At 37.9% G+C, this 22359-nt stretch overlaps 1 protein-coding gene and 1 long non-coding RNA gene across 8 annotated transcripts in view; one reads left to right on the top strand and one right to left on the bottom strand.

The window, feature by feature from the left end:
• lrriq1 (leucine-rich repeats and IQ motif containing 1) overlaps positions 1 to 22359 on the bottom strand; it is a 37796-nt gene that overhangs the window by 1448 nt on the left and 13989 nt on the right. For 5 of the 7 annotated variants that reach the window (XM_067420345.1, XM_067420348.1, XM_067420346.1 and 2 more), the window contains 12 exons: positions 20906 to 21076; positions 15322 to 15648; positions 14864 to 15032; positions 14195 to 14314; positions 13479 to 13568; positions 12960 to 13054; positions 12802 to 12858; positions 12580 to 12668; positions 9846 to 9944; positions 3467 to 3545; positions 3266 to 3326; positions 2892 to 3009 (listed from right to left, as the gene is read on the bottom strand). In XM_067420345.1, the coding sequence (XP_067276446.1) occupies positions 2892 to 3009; positions 3266 to 3326; positions 3467 to 3545; positions 9846 to 9944; positions 12580 to 12668; positions 12802 to 12858; positions 12960 to 13054; positions 13479 to 13568; positions 14195 to 14314; positions 14864 to 15032; positions 15322 to 15648; positions 20906 to 21076 (1475 nt within the window). Of the gene's footprint in view, positions 1 to 2891; positions 3010 to 3265; positions 3327 to 3466; positions 3546 to 4797; positions 4901 to 9845; positions 9945 to 12579; positions 12669 to 12801; positions 12859 to 12959; positions 13055 to 13478; positions 13569 to 14194; positions 14315 to 14863; positions 15033 to 15321; positions 15649 to 20905; positions 21077 to 22359 lie in introns of those variants that run through there. The other 2 variants (XM_067420347.1, XM_067420349.1) reach the window with 2 other exon arrangements.
• Positions 6 to 20977, top strand: LOC137043868 (uncharacterized). The gene is made up of 3 exons (XR_010898575.1): positions 6 to 149; positions 2904 to 3024; positions 20885 to 20977. It is a non-coding gene; the product is annotated as an uncharacterized lncRNA (long non-coding RNA).

The raw sequence follows: 22359 nt of genomic DNA, 5'->3' as shown, positions 1-22359 counted from the left end.
TTTGACTGACATTTCTGGTGTTTCTAACAAGCACAGTTCTTTCAAACTCAAAGAACAAAGCAAGCTTTTTTCTGAAGCTGATGCGTTCCACGTGTAGAACCCATGGCTGCACTCAGCAAGAAGTCATACGTGGTAAAATGAAACGGCAGGTAAAACTTCATACTGTGCACCACGTCAAACTACAACAAAACATGTCAATACATTTTCAGTAAACACTTTACTTTAAGGGGACATTTTCACATTACCACAGTAAATTATGCATAATTTCAAATAACTACCTCTAAACCATATCCCAACCCTAACTTTAACTTTTCATAGTATGTACATGTATTTAATTAATATTACTTAGTATTTATTTAAACTGTTACAATGTGACCATTTTACAAATGTAGTAATTGTTTAGCCGGTACAATTTTTAGTTTTTGCTACATTTGTCTTAATTTGCTCCGTGTCTCTGTTGATTAAAGTGGAAAAACTAGACGTCAGCCCTCGATTGATATTAATTGCGCTTCAAACCCTGGACATTTATATTCAAAGAGACAAATGTTGTTACCCGAATTCTGTGGGCTGATATTTAATAAAAACGGCCACACACTCGCTTAACCGCTGTGACCAAACAAATTGTTTTCAGCCATTTTGCTCCCATTACCTTTGAAAGAGGGCAAAAAATGAGGCACCGGGAGATTTCCTCTACACACATAATGAAAACGTTTATGGCTCCCTAAACTGTTCTTTATGGCTCGGCCCCAGTAAGTAGAGGGTATCTTGTTGCATTAAAGCTAAGTAGTATTTATAGAGTCCTTACAGTAATTGAACATAGTACTAAGCATGTCAACTTTGTGCCCATGACCTAATCGCTCACGCTGATCCAATTCAAATCACAAGAGGCCTATGACGAGCTGGGAAAATTTGTATTATGTTAACACGCAACGGGAATCAAACATTCTCTTTCAGTAAATGAGTAGTGATATTTGTGGATTATAGAGGAACAGATTTTGCATATAAACTATAAAACAAATCAATAAAGGAATCTTGCGCTTAAATGTCCTTTGATCTTTAGAATCAGTCTTAATGCCGTTAAGCTCTCTCCAATAATTCTCCTATAAATACCTCTATGTGAAAGGCTTGATTCAGTCAGTCATTCAGACAGACAGTCAGTCATTCAGTCGGTCAGGCTGTCAGCATCCTCGTGGACTTCATTTTCAAATCATCAGCGGAATCCAATTGGGCTTCATTAGGACAGACAGTGAAAAGCCTTCACAGTGCGACGTCGCTACGTTAAATGTGCTGAGCCCTGCTTGTGTCACTCAGTGGGATCTTTGTCAGGGTGAGTCCTGAGTTGCACGGAGTGTGTGACAGAGCTCGCACTTAATCAGTGAGGTGTCAGGGGTCTCTCACTGACCGTTTCCTGCTGAAAGAGAGATTATTTCCCCCCCGTCCCCTCATCGACCCTGGCATCTGTCTGCTAAGCTGACACGCGTGCACATGGACAATCATACACGTATACCATTCAAAAGTGTATGGTCAGTAAGATTATTTTATGTTTTGGAAGTATTCTTTTGCTCACAGAGGCTACATTTATCTGAGCAAAAATACTGTAAAACTGTATATTGTAAAATTACAACTTTTTAATTTTGATTTCTTCAAAAATTGTATTCTTTTCCTGTGATGACAAAGCTTTATATATATAAATATTTAGCATCATTACTTCAGTCTCTAATGTCACATGATCCTTCAGGAAGCATTGTAATGTGCTACTTTGGTGCTAAAAAACATTTCTTACTATTATTAATGTTGCAAACATTTGTGATGCTTAACATTTTTGTGGAAACTATCATACTTTTTTTTCAGGATCCTTTGATGAATAAAAGTTAACAGAAGAACAGCATCAATTTGAAGTATACAATTTTTTCATAAGCTTTACTGTCACTTTTGATCAATTTAATTCACCCTTTCTGAATAAAAGGTAATAATATAACTTAGACCACAAACTTTTGAACGATACAGTACACATGTATATACACGTACATAAATATATATATGCATGTGAATATATATGTATATATCATACTTATATACAAGTATGAGTGTGTACACATACACACACACACACACACACACACACACACACAAATACATACATATATCTACGTGTGACTATATACCTATGTACTGTATATATATATATATATATATACACAATTCCCCGGTGAAAAAAAAATTAAACCTGCTTTTTACAATATAACAAAAGTGCATAATGATATCAAGTGGTTTTCAGTTGTGTGAAATCGGATTTGTGTGGTGTTGCAATAGGTTATCAAGTGAGCCAGATGATGTGTACATTCATGTCAGTTTCCATCGAGCGCTTCATGCCACACCCACTGCACTGTGTGCAGTATTTGATTTGGCACTTCAATGACATGATTTAACCTCACATCATTGTGTGAAGTGTGCATTGTTTTAAAATTCTTCCATAATTAATCTCATCCCTTAACATTTCAGAAATTATTATAGAGATAAATTATACAGCGATGATATATATTTCAGTGTGCTGTATGTACTCATAGGAGAAGTGGAGAAGGGATTTTGTTTGTGTGATGTTAACAACAATGAGGGCACAGATGTTTCTAATGTTAACGGCCATTTGCATACTTCATCAAAAATGTAATCAGCAAAAAAGTATTTGAAATGCAAATGGTATGCTTAAGCAATATTTTTACGCATCACTTAAAAGCAAATAAAAATGTTCCCTGCATGAATATGCAAGCACAGATATTGTCATTAGGAATAAACTTACTTTTACATAAACTTACGTTTTTTTATATATTATTTTTATGTAATTTTTATGTAATATGTAATTTAATGTTAATTCACTTAAGTAAAAGACTCACTTCTGTTTTCAGCTGAGTATCTCCGAGCTTGAGAATGCTTTTTAAGAGGTGAAGAGACATCAGTGGAGTCAGCCCAAAATCTTGCTCCCGAATCTACACCGTCTCTGTCCCCAGTGGCCTAAGAAAAAAACAGGTACATTAAAATATAGACAACCACTCACACACTCAATCGCGCATACATTCACTCTCCTACAAATAAGTATTTACAGGGTTGACAACAGCAATTGTTAATAAGTTTTTTTTATTTGTATGAATACCAATTTAAATGTAACTTCAAATTTACTAGCACAGGATCAAACTTGAGAAAAAAAGTGAACAGTGTCATGTTAGTGAAAAGGTTTAAGTACAGAAAAGCCCCAAAAAATGGCTCTTACCACAAGTTGCACTCTCCCACCATTAAGAATATCATGGCCAATATCAGGGAGGAAATGTTCCCTAAAATGTAATTGAATAGATTATCTCTAACACAATTTACACCACAGCACATTCACAACATGTGAGATGGTGTACGTTTACAAGTGGCCGCTATAATTGATCATCGTTATGAACTACTAGTTCAGAGCAGTGTGTCTCACCGTGCTGTGCCTGAAGAGTCGGTGTTGGGTTGAAGCCACTGGTAAGTTTGTTTTTCCTCTGCTTTCGGTGATTTGTTAACTTCATTTGACATAAAATAAGAAGAAAAACATCCAAAAGATTTTTTTCAGACACATCCGTTTAAATAATTAGAGATATAAACTACATTTTGAAGAGGGGCTGTTTGCCAGACGATTTCTGATAGGCACCAAGTGAATCCTTTTGGGCTGTAGTTAGAAGCAGAAGAGTCTGTGAGGTTGATAGCACATGCAAATGACGTTTGTTTTGGGAACTTCTGTGGTGTATAGTTAAGTCTGCTAAGCAAAAAAAGCAAAAGACAAATGAGTAGGGAAATTTATGGACAGTGTCAATACGCGTCACTAAAAAGCCTTAATTCAGTATAAACATGTGTTCTCGGTGGAGACTAGCATGAATTGATAACAACTACTGACGGCCAAGTGCTGGAACTAATGAGCCATTTATTTAAGTCATATTCATGGTTTTGCCAAAAAGTAAAGAGCAGACAAGGTTTATGGGTTACAGTTGTCATGGGTTAATTGAAAATCCACTAAAAATGTCAAGTGATTAACTCCTCCCTAAGGGCTGAACAAGAAAACGGGGAAAAAAGCAATCCACATTTATTGCTGCTGAAAAGTCTTAGGGCCAGATTTACTAAACAGGGCAAATTAGCATGAGCGCGCAATTCCAAAAAAGAAAAGCTGTTAGTAAATCTGGCCCTTAAAATGAAACCATTCTTCAGCATTAGCAGTATGTTTGCTGTCTTTCCACAAGAGCTATCTTTGACTTTGACTAAGCTTTTTATACATTAATAAATGGAATAAACAAATAAATAGAACACATTTAGTACAAATATTTGGGCCCAAAACTTACTAACAGCAAACCCTCATTTGGTGTAAAAAAAAAAAACTACTGTCCGGATTTCCTTTGGACACATAGAATGCATGAATTTCATTGTATTCAATAACAAAATATTTAGCCAAGAGGTCTTTGCTTTTCGCTAAAATTTTGCAATGGACTTTAGTTAATTGGCCTTAATTAAAGTACAATTAATTGTGTTGTTATTTTAGTGCTGTCAAAAAATACACCACCTTCAAAATAAAAGTTTGTGTTTACATAATATATGAGTGTGTACTGTGTATAATAATTATGTATTGCAATATTTATATTTATATATTAGATCAATTAATTATATATATATATATATATATATATATATATATATATATATATATATATATATATTTGATTTGATAATTGATCTAATATATAAATATAAATATTGGAATACATAATTATATATATATACACACACTTAGCTAAAGGATTATTAGGAACCTAATCAACCAATCACATGGCAGTTGCTTCAATGCATTTAGGGGTGTGGTCCTGGTCGAGACAATCTCCTGAACTCCAAACTGAATGTCAGAATGGGAAAGAAAGGTGATGTAAGCAATTTTAAGCATTGCATGGTTGTTGGTGCCAGACGGGCCGGTCGGGCCGGTCTGAGTATTTCACAATCTGCTCAGTTACTGGGATTTTCACGCACAACCATTTCTAGGGTTTACAAAGAATGGTGTGAAAAGAGAAAATCATCCAGTATGCAGCAGTCCTGTGGGCAAAAATTCCTTGTTGATGCTAGAGGTCAGATGAGAATGGGCCGACTGATTCAAGCTGATAGAAGAGCAACTTTGACTGAAATATGCAGCAAAGCATTTGTGAAGCCACAACCTTGAGGCGGATGGGCTACAACAGCAGAAGAACCCACTGTACCACTCATCTCCACTACAAATAGGAAAAAGAGGCTACAATTTGCATAAGCTCACCAAAAATGGACAGTTGAAGACTGGAAAAATGTTGCCTGGTCTGATGAGTCTCGGTTTCTGTTGAGACATTCAGATGGTAGAGTCAGAATTTGGCGTAAACAGAATGAGAACATGGATCCATCATGCCTTGTTACCACTGTGCAGGCTGGTGGTGGTGGTGTAATGGTGGGGGGGATGTTTTATTGGCACACTTTAGGCCCCTCAGTGCCAATTGGGCATCGTTTAAATGCCACAGCCTACCTGAGCATTGTTTCTGACCATGTCCATCCCTTAATGACCACCATGTACCCATCCTCTGATGGCTACTTCCAGCAGGATAATGCACCATGTCACAAAGTTTGAATCATTTCAAATTGGTTTCTTGAACATGACACTGAGTTCACTGTGTCACTAAAATGGACCCCACAGTCACCAGTGGGCAGTTGCACCAGCTTAGTTTTGATGTAAATGGGCACTAAGTTAAAACTTATGTACTACTAAAAAAAATTGTGTTGCACCATTGAACTTAGTTGAAGCGTAAATCTACGTATTGACGAAATATTTACGGAAGCCTCCGATCAGGAGTAACGGTTGGAATAAGTAGCAGACAGACTGAACTGCATAATAAAACTCTTGTTTACATAACAGACTCTTTACACGTATATGACAATGCATTTACACTTAGGCTTCTTATATTTTAAGAGAGAAAACATTATGTGAATGGATTACTTTGTTAGCGGCTCTTTAACACGTACCCGTGCAAAACAGCTGTGTGCCGCTGCGTGCATCTGTCCCATCTCTCCGTGTTGTGCATGTCATGATGTCAAATAAAATCAGTCAAAATCAATAAAAGTAATTTCTTATGTTTTTTGGTTTCAGTATTTATTGTTATGTCCTTATTAATGGCGTTTCATATACTGAATGCTTCTGAATGTTATTTATATACAATCACTTAAGTTTATCTAAATTTAAGTTAAATTAATTATCGTATTTAATGGAAACGTATTTTTACCGTTGGTTAGCCTACATGAGGCAAGATAAGTTATAATAAGGAAGGATAAACTAAAATTCAAAACATTTCAACACAATTTCAGCTCTCGTATTTGAAGGCTGCTATTGGATCATTGAGGGTAAACGTCATATAATGCGCCTACGCATTACTTTACGGAGAGCTTACGACCTACTAACTACGTTCTGCCTTAAGATCAAACGGTGCAACTGAAAAAAGTACAGAGTTAGTTACAACCTAGCTAGTAGTTACTAAGCCTCTAGTGTGGACTTAACGTTCAAATTTAAGAAAGAACTTACGAACGACTGGTGCAACCCTACCCAGATCTCAACCCAATAGAGCATCTTTGGGATGTGGTGGAACGGGAGCTTCGTGCTCTGGATGTGCATCCCACAAATCTCCATCAACTGCAAGATGCTATCCCATCAATATGGGCCAACATTTCCTTGTTGAATCAATGCCACATAGAATTAAGGCAGTTCTAAAGGCGAAAGGGGGTCAAACACAGTATTAGTATGGTGTTCCTAATAATCCTTTAGGTGAGTGTATATACAGTATATACATACAAATATTTCTTAAATATATACATGAAGGAGTGTGTATTATATATACATCATTATTATACACAGTACACACATATATTATGTAAACACAAACTTTTATTTTGGATGCAATTAATCTTGAATAATCAATTTAGTCAACTGGTTTGATATTGTATAGTACTATATCTAATGCATGCATACATTTTAAAACCACCGTTTTTAAAAAATAAGAATTATAGAATAGAATATTGCAGTTAAGGTTCCTAAGTGTACATGATCATTTAACATTATTTATAATGTATATTCAAATGTAATATTATATAATATAGTTATAGTTTAACAATGATAAACATTTTACTTGAGTTAATAAAAAGGGATTCATAAAAAGGTGTGCATTTAATAATGTGCATTCAGTCTTAATGAACACCTTTTTATGAGTCACTTTTTGTGAACCACTTTTTAGGTTCATAATAAGTGTTATTATTTGCTGAAAAGTTATAAAACTACAAGAAAAAAACCACATACTGTATATTAACCACAGATATAATATGATAAAAACACATGCACATGTAGCATCCAGTAGCTCTAGAACTTGCATCCCCCCCATCTTTCCCAGCCTCAGGACATTAGGAGGCCCAGGAGTCACGGCTGTTAGAAGGGCTCTTAAGTATATTAGGCAGTGTGGTGCTGCTATACTGGTGGCAGGAGTCAGAGAATCAGCTCTTTGACAGAGGGTCAGGATGACAGAACCGAACTGCTGGGGGTGGGTTCAGAGAAGCGGGTCAAAGTGATTCCCTTAAGGTCACTGTGCAGGTATTTTCAGAAATCCTACTTTTCCTTCATACCAGTAGGCAATGACACATGGTTAGTCCTGACAAAACCAACTTATTAACTTATTAACAACTGCCCTGATAACCCTAAAATGACATTAAATTAAACACAGATCTAAGAAAAAGACAGAAGGGGACTTAAAATTAAACAAAAAAAGAAATAAACTGATGTATTTAATCTACAATAGATCATTGGTGTGATGATATATAATCTCATATGTCTATCAAAAAAGCTTCCATAGATTTTCTAGCTATTTTTGGGTCTGACTTACTAAACTGGAATTTGGTGTCCAAAATGCCTAAATTGTTTGACTGCAGTGAAGTCACTCCATGCACACACGCATAGGCTATCCACACGACACAATTCACATGTGAGGGGATTCTTGTGTGTGTGTGTGTGTGTGTGTGTGTGTGTGTGTGTGTGTGTGTGTGTGTGTGTGTGTGTGTGTGTGTGTGTGTGTGTGTGTGTGTGTGTGTGTGTGTGTGTGTGTGTTGTGTGTGTTGTGTGTGTGTGTGACTATGAGACATACCCAAGGGGCTTTGATTGTTTGGGAGTTCTCTGAGTAGCCTCAAAGAGGGAGGTCAGGTCTTTTATCGTGAGGTTCTGTCTCCCACTTTCCTTTACCCTGGGTCAAACCTTCACCTCCAGAGAGCAGACCACAGGCGGTCAACCAGCGGTCAACACACACATTGTCAATCATATCAATTTGAAGCAATCGAAAAAGTACACAGAAATAGAGGGAATCTTATTCATCTTAATGTGAGATTTAAATCTCACAAACTTTTTTTTTTTTTTTTTTTAAATTAGGAACTGATGTTTTAAAAAATATTCTCTGGTTATTTTAATTTATTTTACTAAAGTGCAAAAAACTTTGTTAAGATGGACGGCTAGACATATGACCCAAGTAAGACATATGTCAGTTAAACCTCTTTCAACTGATCTAAAGTGGACTCTGTGGACTCTTGTAGGATTTCCTTGCAAAGGAATCCACCCACACCAAAAGCATCATCTACTTGAGAAGTGATACAGTGCCAAGTCCAGCAGATACAGGAGACTGTAAATACAGGACACATGGTGCAAATCAAACACAGGAGAGCAGCAAAAACTTGCAGGTTAATGCAAAGCAACTACACTGCATTTAACAAAAAAGTGAGTGCATTTCTTAAGATTAAGGATGTTGAAAAGGACTGTCATGGGACTTTGTCCTGGCTTTGGGGTTGGGTAAGGCTACCTGCTCTTCCCCTCTGCTGACCTGCGGAAGGCACCAGCAATACAACCCCAACCCCACCAGGGACGGCCCCAAGCCTCAGGCTACAGGCTGGCCGCCGCTCCCCTGCTCTCCCCCAGCAGGGGCTTACATTTCAGCCGAGCGCTCCAAGCCCCCTTCTGGAGGTGATTAGCCCCCCGAAGCCGTGACAGATTCTTTCCGAGATATCCGCCTCACTCGTGTTTATTTTATCCAAGCTCTCTTTTGTGGATGTGCTGGACATGAAGTAACCCACTTGAAAATGGGTATCGGCTTACATACGCCATGGGACTGGCGGAGGAGTCGGAACAACAACAAAAAAAGTCAAGGGAAAAAAAGCAACCGTTCGTATGTAAAGAGGATATCTTTTCATTTATTTGCCCTGCTCTTTAACGTGACCCTTCATCTATCCCTTATCTCTTACGCTCGACCCCCCTCGGTAGCATCGCACTGAAAGCCCCACCCCCCCGAGGGTGGCACTAGGGCTGCAGACAGCACTCTCTCTCAGTCTGGAACCCCTAAGTGCCCTACCTCCTCTGTACTTAACTCAATTTCACACTTCAGGTCTGCTACAAAGTCTCCTGAAATACAATCATCTTGTTTATTCTCCACCATCCCAAACAACCTATTAGCTAGCTATTTACAATCCCATCATGTGCATTCAATTTAATCGAGCGATGTGTATGTTTTTGTGTATTACACGCAAGGTAGATCCAAGCGTGTCCCAAATGACTGTATAGATCGAGCCCATGGGGAATAATAAAAATGGATCAGTTCTCTCAGAATTCAGGAAATTGTGCAAACTCCATCAATTGTATATGACAACAACAACATTTATATAAAGATATATATAGTAGTTGAATTGAAATGTGATACATTTTATAATTTATATGGTGATTTATTTGGTTTGTGGTGTATATACAGTCCTACCTTTAAAGTTGTCTTTGCAAGGAAAACGTGTTCTCTGAGTTTCAGTTGAAACAAACTGGCTTTTGTGGCTCCTGAACAGGGCCAGACGTGAATTGGGGTCTAGAACACATAACACAGACAGGAACGCAGCCACAAATGAGCTCATACGAATGCAGGATTCATCGAGCAGACAAGCGCAAACAGAAAACCGACAGAAACCAAAGCTTCACTTTCCATTACGAGACCAAAGGGCCTATGGAGCTGTGGCTCTAAAAGCTTGACACAGGCCCTCATTTGATGGGGCCATGATTGGATTTGTGGCATTAGAGTCACGCACTCCTGACCTTGATCAAAGCCAGCTTCAGGCCAACCCTGGAGGATCCAGACCAGGGGCAGGACTACCGTGTCTGGGTTTCTTCTTAGACTCACGGCCCATTGAACTTATGAGCACTGATGTTCCCTAGCTCCTAGTAATGAAGCTGATTCTGGGCCCTTGGAACTCAAAGCACGATGGAATAAATGCAAGAATGTTTGCAGACAGGCCAATCGAACATGACAAGGCATGGAGCAGGGTGGAGCTGCTCGCTGTTATGGTAGATTAAGCTTCTCATGGAATCTCCATGCTAAGTGTGGCACGATTGCTCACCAAAGACAGACGTTTCTGAGGGTCAGTACAGATTGATTGATAGCAGCCTTTTTAGTGGTATTGATTTTAATTTGACTAAATATGCAGTACTAAAATGCTGTGCAACATGACTGACAGGAATGTACTGGCACTGGCTCTGCCGGATGCTTATACTCTATCTACAGTGGAATCTACAGTGGTTTTTGAGAACCCCATTGTCCAAAACAATATTCAAAGTTTTACTTTATAATATTTTGTAGCTTGACCTAACTATAAAAATGTATATACATAAAATGCATGAAAATGCACAAGAAATTACATGATATTATTGACTTAAATGGCTTTCCCAGGTATTGAAATCTTTTTATTTAAAAAAAAATGTAATCAGTCATGTTGAGGCACTCTAGTTTTCAGAGACCCCCTGGAGATGTACTGATTTAGGATCCAATATAGGATCTACTGTATTAAAAGTTGAATGGTTTTAAAGGAACAATCCACCGTTTTTAGAAATAGGGCTTATTCAGCTTCTTTCCTACATTTAGATATGTGGGCACAGGAGGGGGAAAGAAATGTCAGATGTAATTCCAGGATATGCAATACCATATATATATATATATATATATATATATATATATATATATATATATATATATATATATATATATATATATATATATATATATATATATATATATATATATATATATATATATATATATAACCAGGGCTGCATTTATCTAATTAAAATGCAGTAAAAAAAACTGTGAAATAGTGTAAACAGTGTAAATAAGTGTCCCAGTGAAATATTAGTCCAGTGTTTTCTATGAGAATATATAGTAAAGTGTAATGTATTCCTGTGATCAAAGCTGAATTTACCATCATTACTCCAGTCTTCAGTGTCGCATGACCCTTCAGAAATCATTCTAATATGAGGATCTGATGCTCAACAAACATTTATGCTTGAAAAAAGCACATAACACATATTGTCGCAATCGTATGAATGTCGTCACTTTTTATCAGTCATAACGATTATTTTATTTCAGCTCTGCTGCTCCAGTGTGAATGTCTTTTTGGAACATGACATGGTATTACTTCTACGAATCAGTTTTGGACTTTCTGTGAGAAAGTGCCCTCCGGCTTCGAGTATGAATAAGTGTTAGCAATCTATAGTGTTTAGGTCGCCTCATTTTTAGATACGAATAAAATGACAGCTTGACAGGTCATGCAGAGATAATTTGTATCTGAATTTAAATCTAGATGTGTTCACATTGAGTTCTACGTAAATACACTCTGTGACCTCGAGGCGTGCTATCGAGCTGTCTTTAACGCCAGTTGGAATTCCGCTCGGAGCGGGTCTACTAGGACCAGTGAGACCCAGTAAAAGTGCGGGGTCGAAAGTACATTTTACTGCCCCCTGTCCCCTGTGTAATCTATGCCCATGTGGGCAAATGCATTTTTGTCTTCGTGCATGCATTTTTTTAGTTTGGCAGGGTTACCACTAGCATAGCTTAGCATAATGATTGGAATCCTATACTGCCAGCTAACATGTCCTGAGTAAAAGTAATCCACCCAGCACCCACCACCCCACAGCCCATTACTTCTTGTGGCTTACGGTACGTATTCACAACGAGTACAAATAGCGATGCAGATTAAGACTAGGCGATTTCCTAGGCAGATATTGACTTGGGACTATATTATGGGGAAGCACAGGCAAAGCAGAGATGTTGGCACGTGGGCGCAGAGATATCACGGCTCTCATCCTCATGTCTTCGGCTGTTGAGCGATCACAATGTGTTGCGTGATATCTCTCTCAATATCTGCCTAGGAAATCGCCTTGTCATAATCTGCATCGCTATTTGTACTCGTTGTGAATACGCAGGCCACAAGAAGTAATTACGTGAGTGTTTTTTAAATTTTTGTATCACTTTTACTCGTGACATGCTAGCTGGCAACATAGGATTCCATTCATTATGCTAAACTAAACTAGCGGCGACCCTGCCAAACTAAAACAATACATGCACTTAGACAAAAATATACGCCCACATATCTAAATGTAGTAAAGAAGTTGAATAAGCCCTATTTCCAAAAAATGCTGGAGTGTTCCTTTAAGTGATGGATGGATGTGCCTACCCGATAATCTTTTCTCCTGCTGTCTCCTGCCTTTCATTTTTTTGGCTCTCTTCAGCATGAGAAGAGCAGTGGAGTCATTAGTGATACCCCTAAAATAGAAGATAGCGAGAGTAACTTAAGTGTAATTTTTTTTTAATGTAGATCTTTTTTTATTATTTATTATTTATTCCAGTAATATTATTTATTATTAGAAGGACTGCACAAAGTACAATAGAAACATACCATTCTTTGAGGATTTTTTCAGATTTCTCGGACAGGTTGTTCTTTTCAAGGACTGATCTGAAAATGTTTGTTTAGAAAACATTACACATTACAAGAAAACATTAGCAAAATGTTCACTTTAATAATCATCAGCATTAGAAACAAATCCAAATGATCACCTGCTACTTTGCTCCAAGCGGGCTGCATCTTCACTATCTGACCAGGCATGTTTCGGTTGCCGTGGAAAAAGAGATTGGGTCTTTGGCGGCATCAGCTGCAAGTACCACAAAGATAATCAAAGAAGGCTTCAGTATGCCGTTTCTAACATAAAAACTTGCTTGAGGTGCACTTTCAGTTCTTTTATTTAAGGATAGATAGTATTCCTGCTGCTCAGTTTTCATCTTGGTTATAGAACACTGAAGCGCATTTGACAATCTCTACATCTCCGCAGCAGCAGCTGCATCGCGTCACATCACAGCGCCGCTACCGTGATAGAAAAGGCCAGCTCTTGCTAAAGAAAAGAAACCGCAGGAGACAAAGCACCGTGCTGAAAAATGACATCTGCTGATGAGAAGGAAGTTTGAGGCGGCCCAGAAAGTAATTGTGTTTTTGGAGGCAATAAATTCGGCACTTAATCACCCGGAGAGACTCTGATTGTGCCGGCGCACAGACAGAAGGAGGGTTCGTAGAGCTGTTACCTTTGGCAATGGCAGTTGTTCCGAAAATGGCATTATTCTGGCCGGTGAAGCAGAGGACTGCAGGGTTATCCAGTCTTTCTCCAGCACTTTCTATTTACAACAGGATACAAACAAAATTAAAAAATGCCATTCTAAAATGGCATCTGCTTGGATTTGCATAGCTGATAAAGTGCATCTTGATGTTTTCATAATGCCTTCAAAGCAAGTAGCAGATCACATTAAGTTAAAAGCACTGAACTCGTTTCCTGTGTGTGACAAACACTTGAGAATGTATGCACTTCAAAACAGATTTTTTTTCTCCCTGAAGTCGTGACAGGCAGCAATTGGAGAGCCAACACATGAAAAACTCCAGAATCTTCAGATGTAGACCAATAGTACAGATCGATTTAACATGACATCGTAATACACTATAATAAATCACCTAATAAGCTACTCAGATGAGCTCACTTAGTGTAATTCACAGGTTAAGCCAATGTTAAGTTGAGTAAACGTGATACAAATGGGCAGAAAATAGCAGGTGACATAAGAAAAAGAAACAACGTTTTCCTTCCCCTCTTTCCCGCTCATTGACTGTTCTTTTTCAATACCTAATCACTGCTGACAGCCTCCCGCCTTACGGCTACGAGCGCTAGTTAAAGGACTGTCAGCGCAGTGGCCCAGGCTATCTGTCTGCCGACTGCACCGTAATGGCAGGAGTACCACGCATCTGCTCATACCTCATCAAAAATGAATTCGTCCATGTCCACCTCTTCAAAGTCCTCATCGCTTTCTGTGATCTGAGCGGCAGCTAGAGCGCGGGCCAGTCTTTTCCGCAGAACGCAGCCTCTCCACACAGCCTGCAGGGGCAATACACACAGCCATGAATCACATGCAAGCATAAATATTGTGTGTTATCCCATTAGGAAGATAAAACATGTTAACCTCTGTTTAATTGCCCCGCGGTCTGCAGTTTGAACTTTCGGTGACTTTGGCTTTGTAAGATAAATGTAACACCGGGATGCCTTTAAATCTGCGTATTCCCCGCGGGGGAAAAAAAAGACTTAACAGATCAGAACCCTAGCGCTCCCACTCCAGCGACACGTTGGAATCTGATTAATCATTTTTTTCTCTCGATTTGAGTCCTTAGAGACTCATTAAACACAAAGAGAGAGAGAAAATATCCCTTAGAAGTTAGATGTAAAAAGAAATAGTCTGTTTTTTAAAAGCACTACCTAACGACTCAAAACAAGCGTTTGGCAGTAATAGGGGTAATGAAGATGATTTAATTTTATTCAAGTTATTTATTGCATTCATAAAAGGAGGTATGGAAAACACTTTTCCAGAGATATGATGCTGTAGATCAAACAATCCTTGCTCAAAACCAAAATGAATTTTGTGAGTCTCACCTGAATAACAACAGCAGCACGTTCCCTCTCAGGCCTCTCAATGCAGGTATCTTCCACCTTATGAAGACTTGATTTTGTGTTAGTTTTTTCAATTAAGCCTGGGAGGCCCTCATGTCTCCGCAATATGCATCTCCTCCGCCAGCGTCGCTGGATCACCACAGCTGCCTCCCTGAGTGATAGCACAGAAGACAATTTGATCTGATGACTCACCAAGGTCATGAGAAACTAAATGAATGTCTCTGAACTCAAGCTTCGGATGATTCATCTGCGCTAAAACATCTGGAGAGAGACCCAGCAGGGTTCCAATGTCATCTGAATGACAAAGAGATGAGCTCTATTTTGATTACCTTTAGCTAAAATTAAATATACCTTCAAATCATGGGACATTTTTTCTACAAACAGATATTAAACGCTGTAAACGTTAATGCGACGAGTAATATTGTGTGTGAGAGTCATACATTTTAAGGTTCAGCGCCCGAACAGGTTCCTTCTCACTTCGTCTCTCCATGCAGTCAGCAGATCGAAGCTCAAGGTCAGACGGAGTCTTCTGTGGATTCTGCAAATCTGCTGTATGTCGAGGTTGCTTCTCTGGGCTTTGTCCCGGTGATGACGATGCTTCAGAAAACTTACATGAACTACTACAAGCAGCTGCCGCCAGTGAAAAATCTTCATTGACACAGCTGTCACCATATTCATGGGCGTAACGCTGGTCCACTGCCAATCTGAACAGGTCTGCTTGGTGACCAACAGCAAGAAGCTGGGCATCATGTTGTGAGGGGGCAGAACTGCGTGAAAAACGTGAGAATAAAAGCACACAAATTTCATATACCGGTATAAGGAACCATTCACACAAAAGGTTTTTGCATTCCACTGCGCTGCTTTTTCATTCGTTTTTCCACTGTAAACAAGCGCTGGATGGATTGCATTTTTAACTCTTTCCCCGCCAAACACGGAAATTTCCGTTATTTGTGAGACAACGCTTCAAGGCCAAAAACGGAATTTTCCGTGTTTCCGTGTTTTCACTTTCGGACACTAGGGGGCGCTATTGCGCATCTTCTGAATGAGAGTACTGAATCTCCAGATAAAAATACACGTGAGTAAGACGCAGTGAAACGAACGATCGCATGTAATCATATGCATATGAAAAATAACCTGATCATCATCAATAAACAGCATATGAATCAAAACTGCCTAATGTTACTGAATGAAATGTAGACCCAGGACGAGCTACATGACTGTGCAAGCATTAAGAGTGTTGATGGGCTCGATCTCCTCCATCTGCGTTTGATCGTCGCTCTGAATCTGATCTGGAAACCGTCTTTCACAAATACGTGATTTTCTCAGCTTTTTGTTCAAAATTTAGTTTTTTTGTGAAACCTAGCCATATTCAAGTGTTGATAAAAAAGGAATGCATGAAGCTAGAATAAAACCGTTTTTTTTTTTTTTATTTAAAAGAAGAGGGTCAGTTCTTTATTTTGATATATTGCATGCTCAGATATTCATTAAACAAAATATTCTATGGGCTATTAAATTTTTGTAAAAATTGTCAAAAACCCTGGCGGTGGCTGGCAACTTTTTTTAAAAACGCTGGCGGGGAAAGAGTTAAATGCAAAATTGCATATGTGTAAATGGCCCCTTTTATGGATTTTTTTTATATTAGATTTATTTTTATTTTTATATTAGTTCATGCATTAACTAATATTAACTAACACTGAGCAATACATTTATTACAGTATTTATTAATCCTTGTGTACTAAAACAAAGATTAATAAATATGTTGGTACTTTCACGGCCATGACCTTTCCGACATGATGACATCATACGTCATGAAGAAGAACAACACCAAAATCGCATTTGAGGTTAAAAAGTAGCCTGACGTGGTCATACTCAATTCTAGTCAGAATATGAGTCTGAAACTGCTCCATTGGGCTGTGATTATGGGGTATGATTACGATGTTTCAACCGAACCAGGAAAGACCTCAATTGGATAGACCAACAACCAATCAGAGCAACGAAGCGACGCATTGTCAAATGTAAACATAGTTCAACTGCACTGTGTTGCCAAGTCCGCGTTTTTTCCACGGGTTATTTTCTATGTCCGCGGGTTTAAGCGACTATTATGTGATATATAGACCCATGAGTGCGAATTTTAGCAGGCAATCTTGCCAAAATAATACACATTTTACCCCCCAAACATTTTTTTTTTTCTGGAGAAACCCCCGAGAAGCTATTGTTTAGGGCTAGTAGTTGGCAGGTTTTGTTGTAATAACTTGGCAACCCTGTCTGCATGTGTGCTGAAATAAACGATCTTTGCAGGTGTTGTAAAAAAATAAAAGAATTTAATGATACACAGAGTACTTATCCAACATGATCATCATTTTTGAGAGAAATTGTGATGGTGAATGCATATAGAAACAAGCTCTTCGTTTAGGATTCGAACAAATATAATCCAAGCCCCTTTGATGACGTGCATGATTACGTTACTGTTTATCATCTGTCCGTCATCGTCTAAAGCCCTTCCTGATGATTTTATTGGTCCGAACAGTTTCTGTTCGGAGATAATTACTCCTCTATGGAGCAATGCCAGACCAAACCGCCCGACCTAAAACATTTCTGGGCGGGGCTAAGTTCGGCTGGCATCCAGGCTAGTTAAAAAGTATATAAATGTAGTTTTTTTTAAGAAAATGGCAGATCGCTTCACTAGAAAAGACCCTTTTCCTCGGCTGGGATCGTGCAGAGCCCTCTGAAGGCCTTTGAAACTGCATTGATTTGGACCTTCAACCCATTGGTTGCCATTAAAGACCATTATGTGGATAAAAATCCTGTAATGTTTTCCTCCAAAAACGTAATTTCTTTTCCACTGAAGAAAGACATGAACATCTTGAATGAGAAGGAAACATTTTCAGGATTTTTTATTTTGAAGTGAACTAATCCTTTAATAAAAATACAACTGTTCATTGTTAGTTCATGTTAGATTAGTTCCACTTTTGATTTTAATATTTTAATATTAGTAAATGTTGAAATTAACATTGAACTAAGATTAATAAATGCTTTAAAAGTACTTTTCATTATTTGTTCATGTTAAATAATATAGTAAAGTAATGTTAACAAAGTGTTACCAACATCTTAATGAGGATTTAACATATGAATTAGAAATTTATTGTGGGATGTAAAACTATAATGAAGTGTTTCAGGAAGTCTTTACAAAGGTGTCTCAATACCCCTTTAATTACTCTATTAGCCATGGCTAGTTCGCCCCTCCTGCCTATGACCCCTGAGCCCATCTCTGCTGTCAGCATCAGTAACCAGCTCTGTCACTATAGAGTCCCTGCTATTCTAATCCTCTGACACGGTTAAGGGGCCATCCGAACCCCTCCAACACATACTTCAGTCCAGAATAGAGTCGTAAAAAGATCTATCCAAGAGTCCAACGTACTGGGAAACAAACTACTGCCGAAACATGTTCAAATACAACACAGAGATGTATAACAAAATGACTAATTTGATTACCTCATTAAAACAAATGAATGTCAAATTGCATATACAGTCAGCAATGGACATTCTGAAAGCCAAACATTATTACAAGCTGGAAAAAGCATGCCAAGGAAAATAAATACAATCCTAGACCTTACACAGTTCCCCTACTTACTGACAACTGAAATTACCTCAGCGAAAAACCGGGAATTGTTTTTTTTATTATTATTTTGAAGAACTAACAGAGCTTTTGCAATAACACAACATACCTATTCATATTTCAGTGTCATAAATTCCATTTTATTACTGTGGTTTGATGACATTAAATGAATCACTCAGTTCAGTCTGTCACTCTAATCAATACAGGCATTAGTTTACCATTGTATCGCGGTCAGGCGACCTTGCCAAAGCTGGGGACTGACACTGGGTCAGGTCAGATGTTAAACGGCTGCAGCGGTCCTCACGGGTGTGCAAAAGACCCTTTGTGCAAAGCGTGCGGCGGAAGGGTTGGGGGGAACTCTAAAGTCCTCCAAGCTATAAGAGACCTCAGCTTGAACCACAGGACACACAGACTTCTGCCAATCATGCTTTATGAAACATGGCAAGTGTTCTGCTTTGTTTGCTGGTGGTCTGCAGCAGTGTCTGAGGCGGCTTTTGTATTGACAGAAGTGAAAATTAAATTTTTTGTTGATAACTAGCTAATTAGCACAGATGCCAAACTTACCAAACGCTAGTTTTTTATAGCAATATTGCAAGATTCGAAAAATAATGAAATGCTCAGTTTAAGTTTCCTCTGCCATAACACACACACACACACACATACACACACACACACACACACACACACACACACACACACACACACACACACACACACACACACACACACACACACACACACACACACACACACACACACACACACAAGCCCAAGCCCTATTTTATGCCTGGATTTCAGATCATATACAAATGTTTTACATTATACATTTAATTGTTTTACTTACAATTAAAATATTATTAAATATAAATTAACTATTATATGCATTTTTCACAAGTGAAATGGATTTAAATAGAAGTCTTGCTTAAAATAGTCCTGGTTCATACTTCACCATATGCAAATTTGGAAATTGCAGCCAGGGCTAAAAGCAATTACGTTTTTTAATTAGTAAAAATTATTTAGTGGAGCTGGAAGCACATCATTAAAATTGATGGATGAAAGCATAGACAAATTACATTTCAAAATATTTAATGAACACAAGGGGCAGGGGATGTAAAGAACTATGTGGAAGTCATTCTGTAGACACAGAATTTGTGTGGACCTGCTGATATATTGTATCAGTCATTTTAATAATAGGAATATATACTATAATATTCTACAGGACTTAAACAGGACTACAGTCAAAAGTTTGGAAACATTACTATTTTTAATATTTTAAACAAAAATACAGAAAAAAATGTAATATTTTCCAATATTATTACAGTTTAAAATACCGGTTTTCTATTTTAATATACTTAAAAATGTAATTTATTTCAGTGATGCAAAGATGAATTTTCATCAGCCATATTACTTCAGTTTTCAGTGTCACATGATCCTTCAGAAATCATTGTGATATGCTGATCTGATAGATCGGTTATAATAATAATAATAATAATAATAATAATAATAATAATAATAATAATAATAATAATAATTTGTTACAAATATATAGCGCTTTTCTAGGCACTCAAATTACTTTACATAGACAGGGGAATCTCCTCAAACCACCACCAATGTGCAGCATCCACTTGGATGATGCTACGGCAGCCATATTGCGCAAGAACGCTCACCACACATCAGCTGATTGGTGGAGAGGAGACCGAGTGATTAAGCCAATCATTATATAGTAATTATTAGCAGGCCATGATGGACAGGGGCCAATGGGCAAATTTGGCCAGGATGCCGAGGTTACACCCCTACTCTTTTTCCGAAGGACAAAGGATTTTTGGGATTTTTAACGACAACAGATAGTCGGGACCTCGGTTTAACGTCTCATCCGAAAGACGGTTGTGCTGCTTAGTATTTTTTGGAACTTTTGTTTAGGATTCATTGATGAATAAAACATTTCAAATAACAGCATTTATTCAAATTATAAATATTTTCTAACAATTTAAACCTTTACTATCACTTTTTATTTATTTTTGTATTAATTAATTAATAAGTCTTTTAAATAATTGACTAAACAGCACAACGGTTTCCAACATTGATAATAAATCAGCATATTATAATAATTTCTAAAGGATCATCTAACACTGAAGGCTGGAGTAATGGCTGATGAAAAATCAGTTTTGCATCACAGAAATAAATACATTTTTTAAGTATAATAAAATAGAAAACCATTATTTTAAACTGTAATAATATTTCATAATATTGTTTTTTTTCTGTATTTTTGATCAAATAAATGCAGGCTTGATGAGCATAATATACTGATTTCAAAAACATTAAAAATAGTAATGTTTCCAAACTTTTGACCAGTACTGTACAAATTGATCTTTATTAGTACTTTCCAGAGACTGAAACTGGTTGTCTACCTGATCTCCATCTTTTGCTGCTGGAGGAGGGAATCTCGCTGTTTCTGCTGAGCCTGACAGAGGGCCTGGAAACTCCACTTCTGTTCTGGACCATTTGGGGACGCCTCTGCTGCAGCGATCTGCTCATTATTCAGCTTAATCAAACCAGGCACTGTCTCCAGAAGCAAGGACCTGAGAGAGAAAAAAACAACATTTAAGACATTTACCTGATGAAAATTTAAGTTGAAACGACCACACAATGTGCTCAAAGCTCTTTGAAATAACTGGTTTACTGTTAGTGACTGTTTATTTCATAATGTATAACAAAGCTAGGCAGACTTAAATGAAGGGTTATATTTGAGAAACATATTTTTTGAAAATATGTTTACTTTAAGTTTCTGTTAAAAAAAAGAATCTAGATTAAATAAAAAGAGGGTGCCACAAAAAAAAAAGGTCAATCAGTTTTTGCAAAACAATTAGCAGTTCAGATGTAACGTTATCGCATTTACTGTCTACTGCAACCATAAAAAAGTAACGGGTATATTTCAGTTCCAGCCCCTCCCTCTCTCTGTCTGTCTCCATGGGCTTTTCTTTATTGGAGAATATTTACATTGAGCAGATGAAATCAGTTAGGAAATGGGGATAAAACGTTTAATGAGTTTGACATTCTGGACCCAAGAGAATCAACAGAGCGTCTGTGCATCGAGCAAGAGCTTTAGTCAGAGTCTGCCTTTCTCAGTAAGAAACTGCATGATGACACTCAGCTTGGATTAGAAGTGAAAAAGCGTTCGCTGGCCTCATTCCAGAGATGTGACAGCCACTCATGTGATCACATATTGCTTTTTTGGTCTATGTTTCAATGTGCAAGAGTGTATGAGAAACACACAGGTGTAACCTATTCTTTGCTGAACCCTGCTGAGAGAAGAAAAATTATAGCAATGAAATTACTGTAGAATTATGAATTGAGAAATCAACTTTCCCTTGAAGTTTCAGAGCTGAAAACTTCCTCAAGTCAAAGAAAAGCTTTTATTGACAGCTGGCTCAGCAAACGCTTGAACTGGGAATGTGCCTCCCTGTGACGTCATCATGTGGTGAAGCACCGCCTTAGCCAAAGAAGAACGCCTGATTCTGTAGACCCGCCCACCGATTTGTGCATGCCATGTTATAGATAAATAACAGGCCTACATAGAGCCAAACCGTATATCGACCTTTCAAGCAATAAACATGCTGCATAAGCTTCATATGCATTCCATTATTATGAATGCATGGAGGAACTTTATTTTTAATGAACATCCAGCTCACGTGGGTAAGACATTGTGTGTTTGTTCCTTAATTTCACCACAAATTCGTTTTTAAACAAGAGCCAGGATGAGATTACATGAATGAGTGAAGCAACACACTAATGTGAGATGTGCTGCTGTCTCGGGATGAGATCCTCAAATTGTCCCACAGACTTAAGAAAGTACTAAGTGCAG

Source organism: Pseudorasbora parva, chromosome 16 (assembly GCF_024679245.1).
Source record: "Pseudorasbora parva isolate DD20220531a chromosome 16, ASM2467924v1, whole genome shotgun sequence".
Lineage (NCBI taxonomy): Eukaryota > Metazoa > Chordata > Actinopteri > Cypriniformes > Gobionidae > Pseudorasbora > Pseudorasbora parva.
Note: the sequence above shows the minus strand (reverse complement) of the source record. Positions and strands in the feature narration are given on the sequence as shown.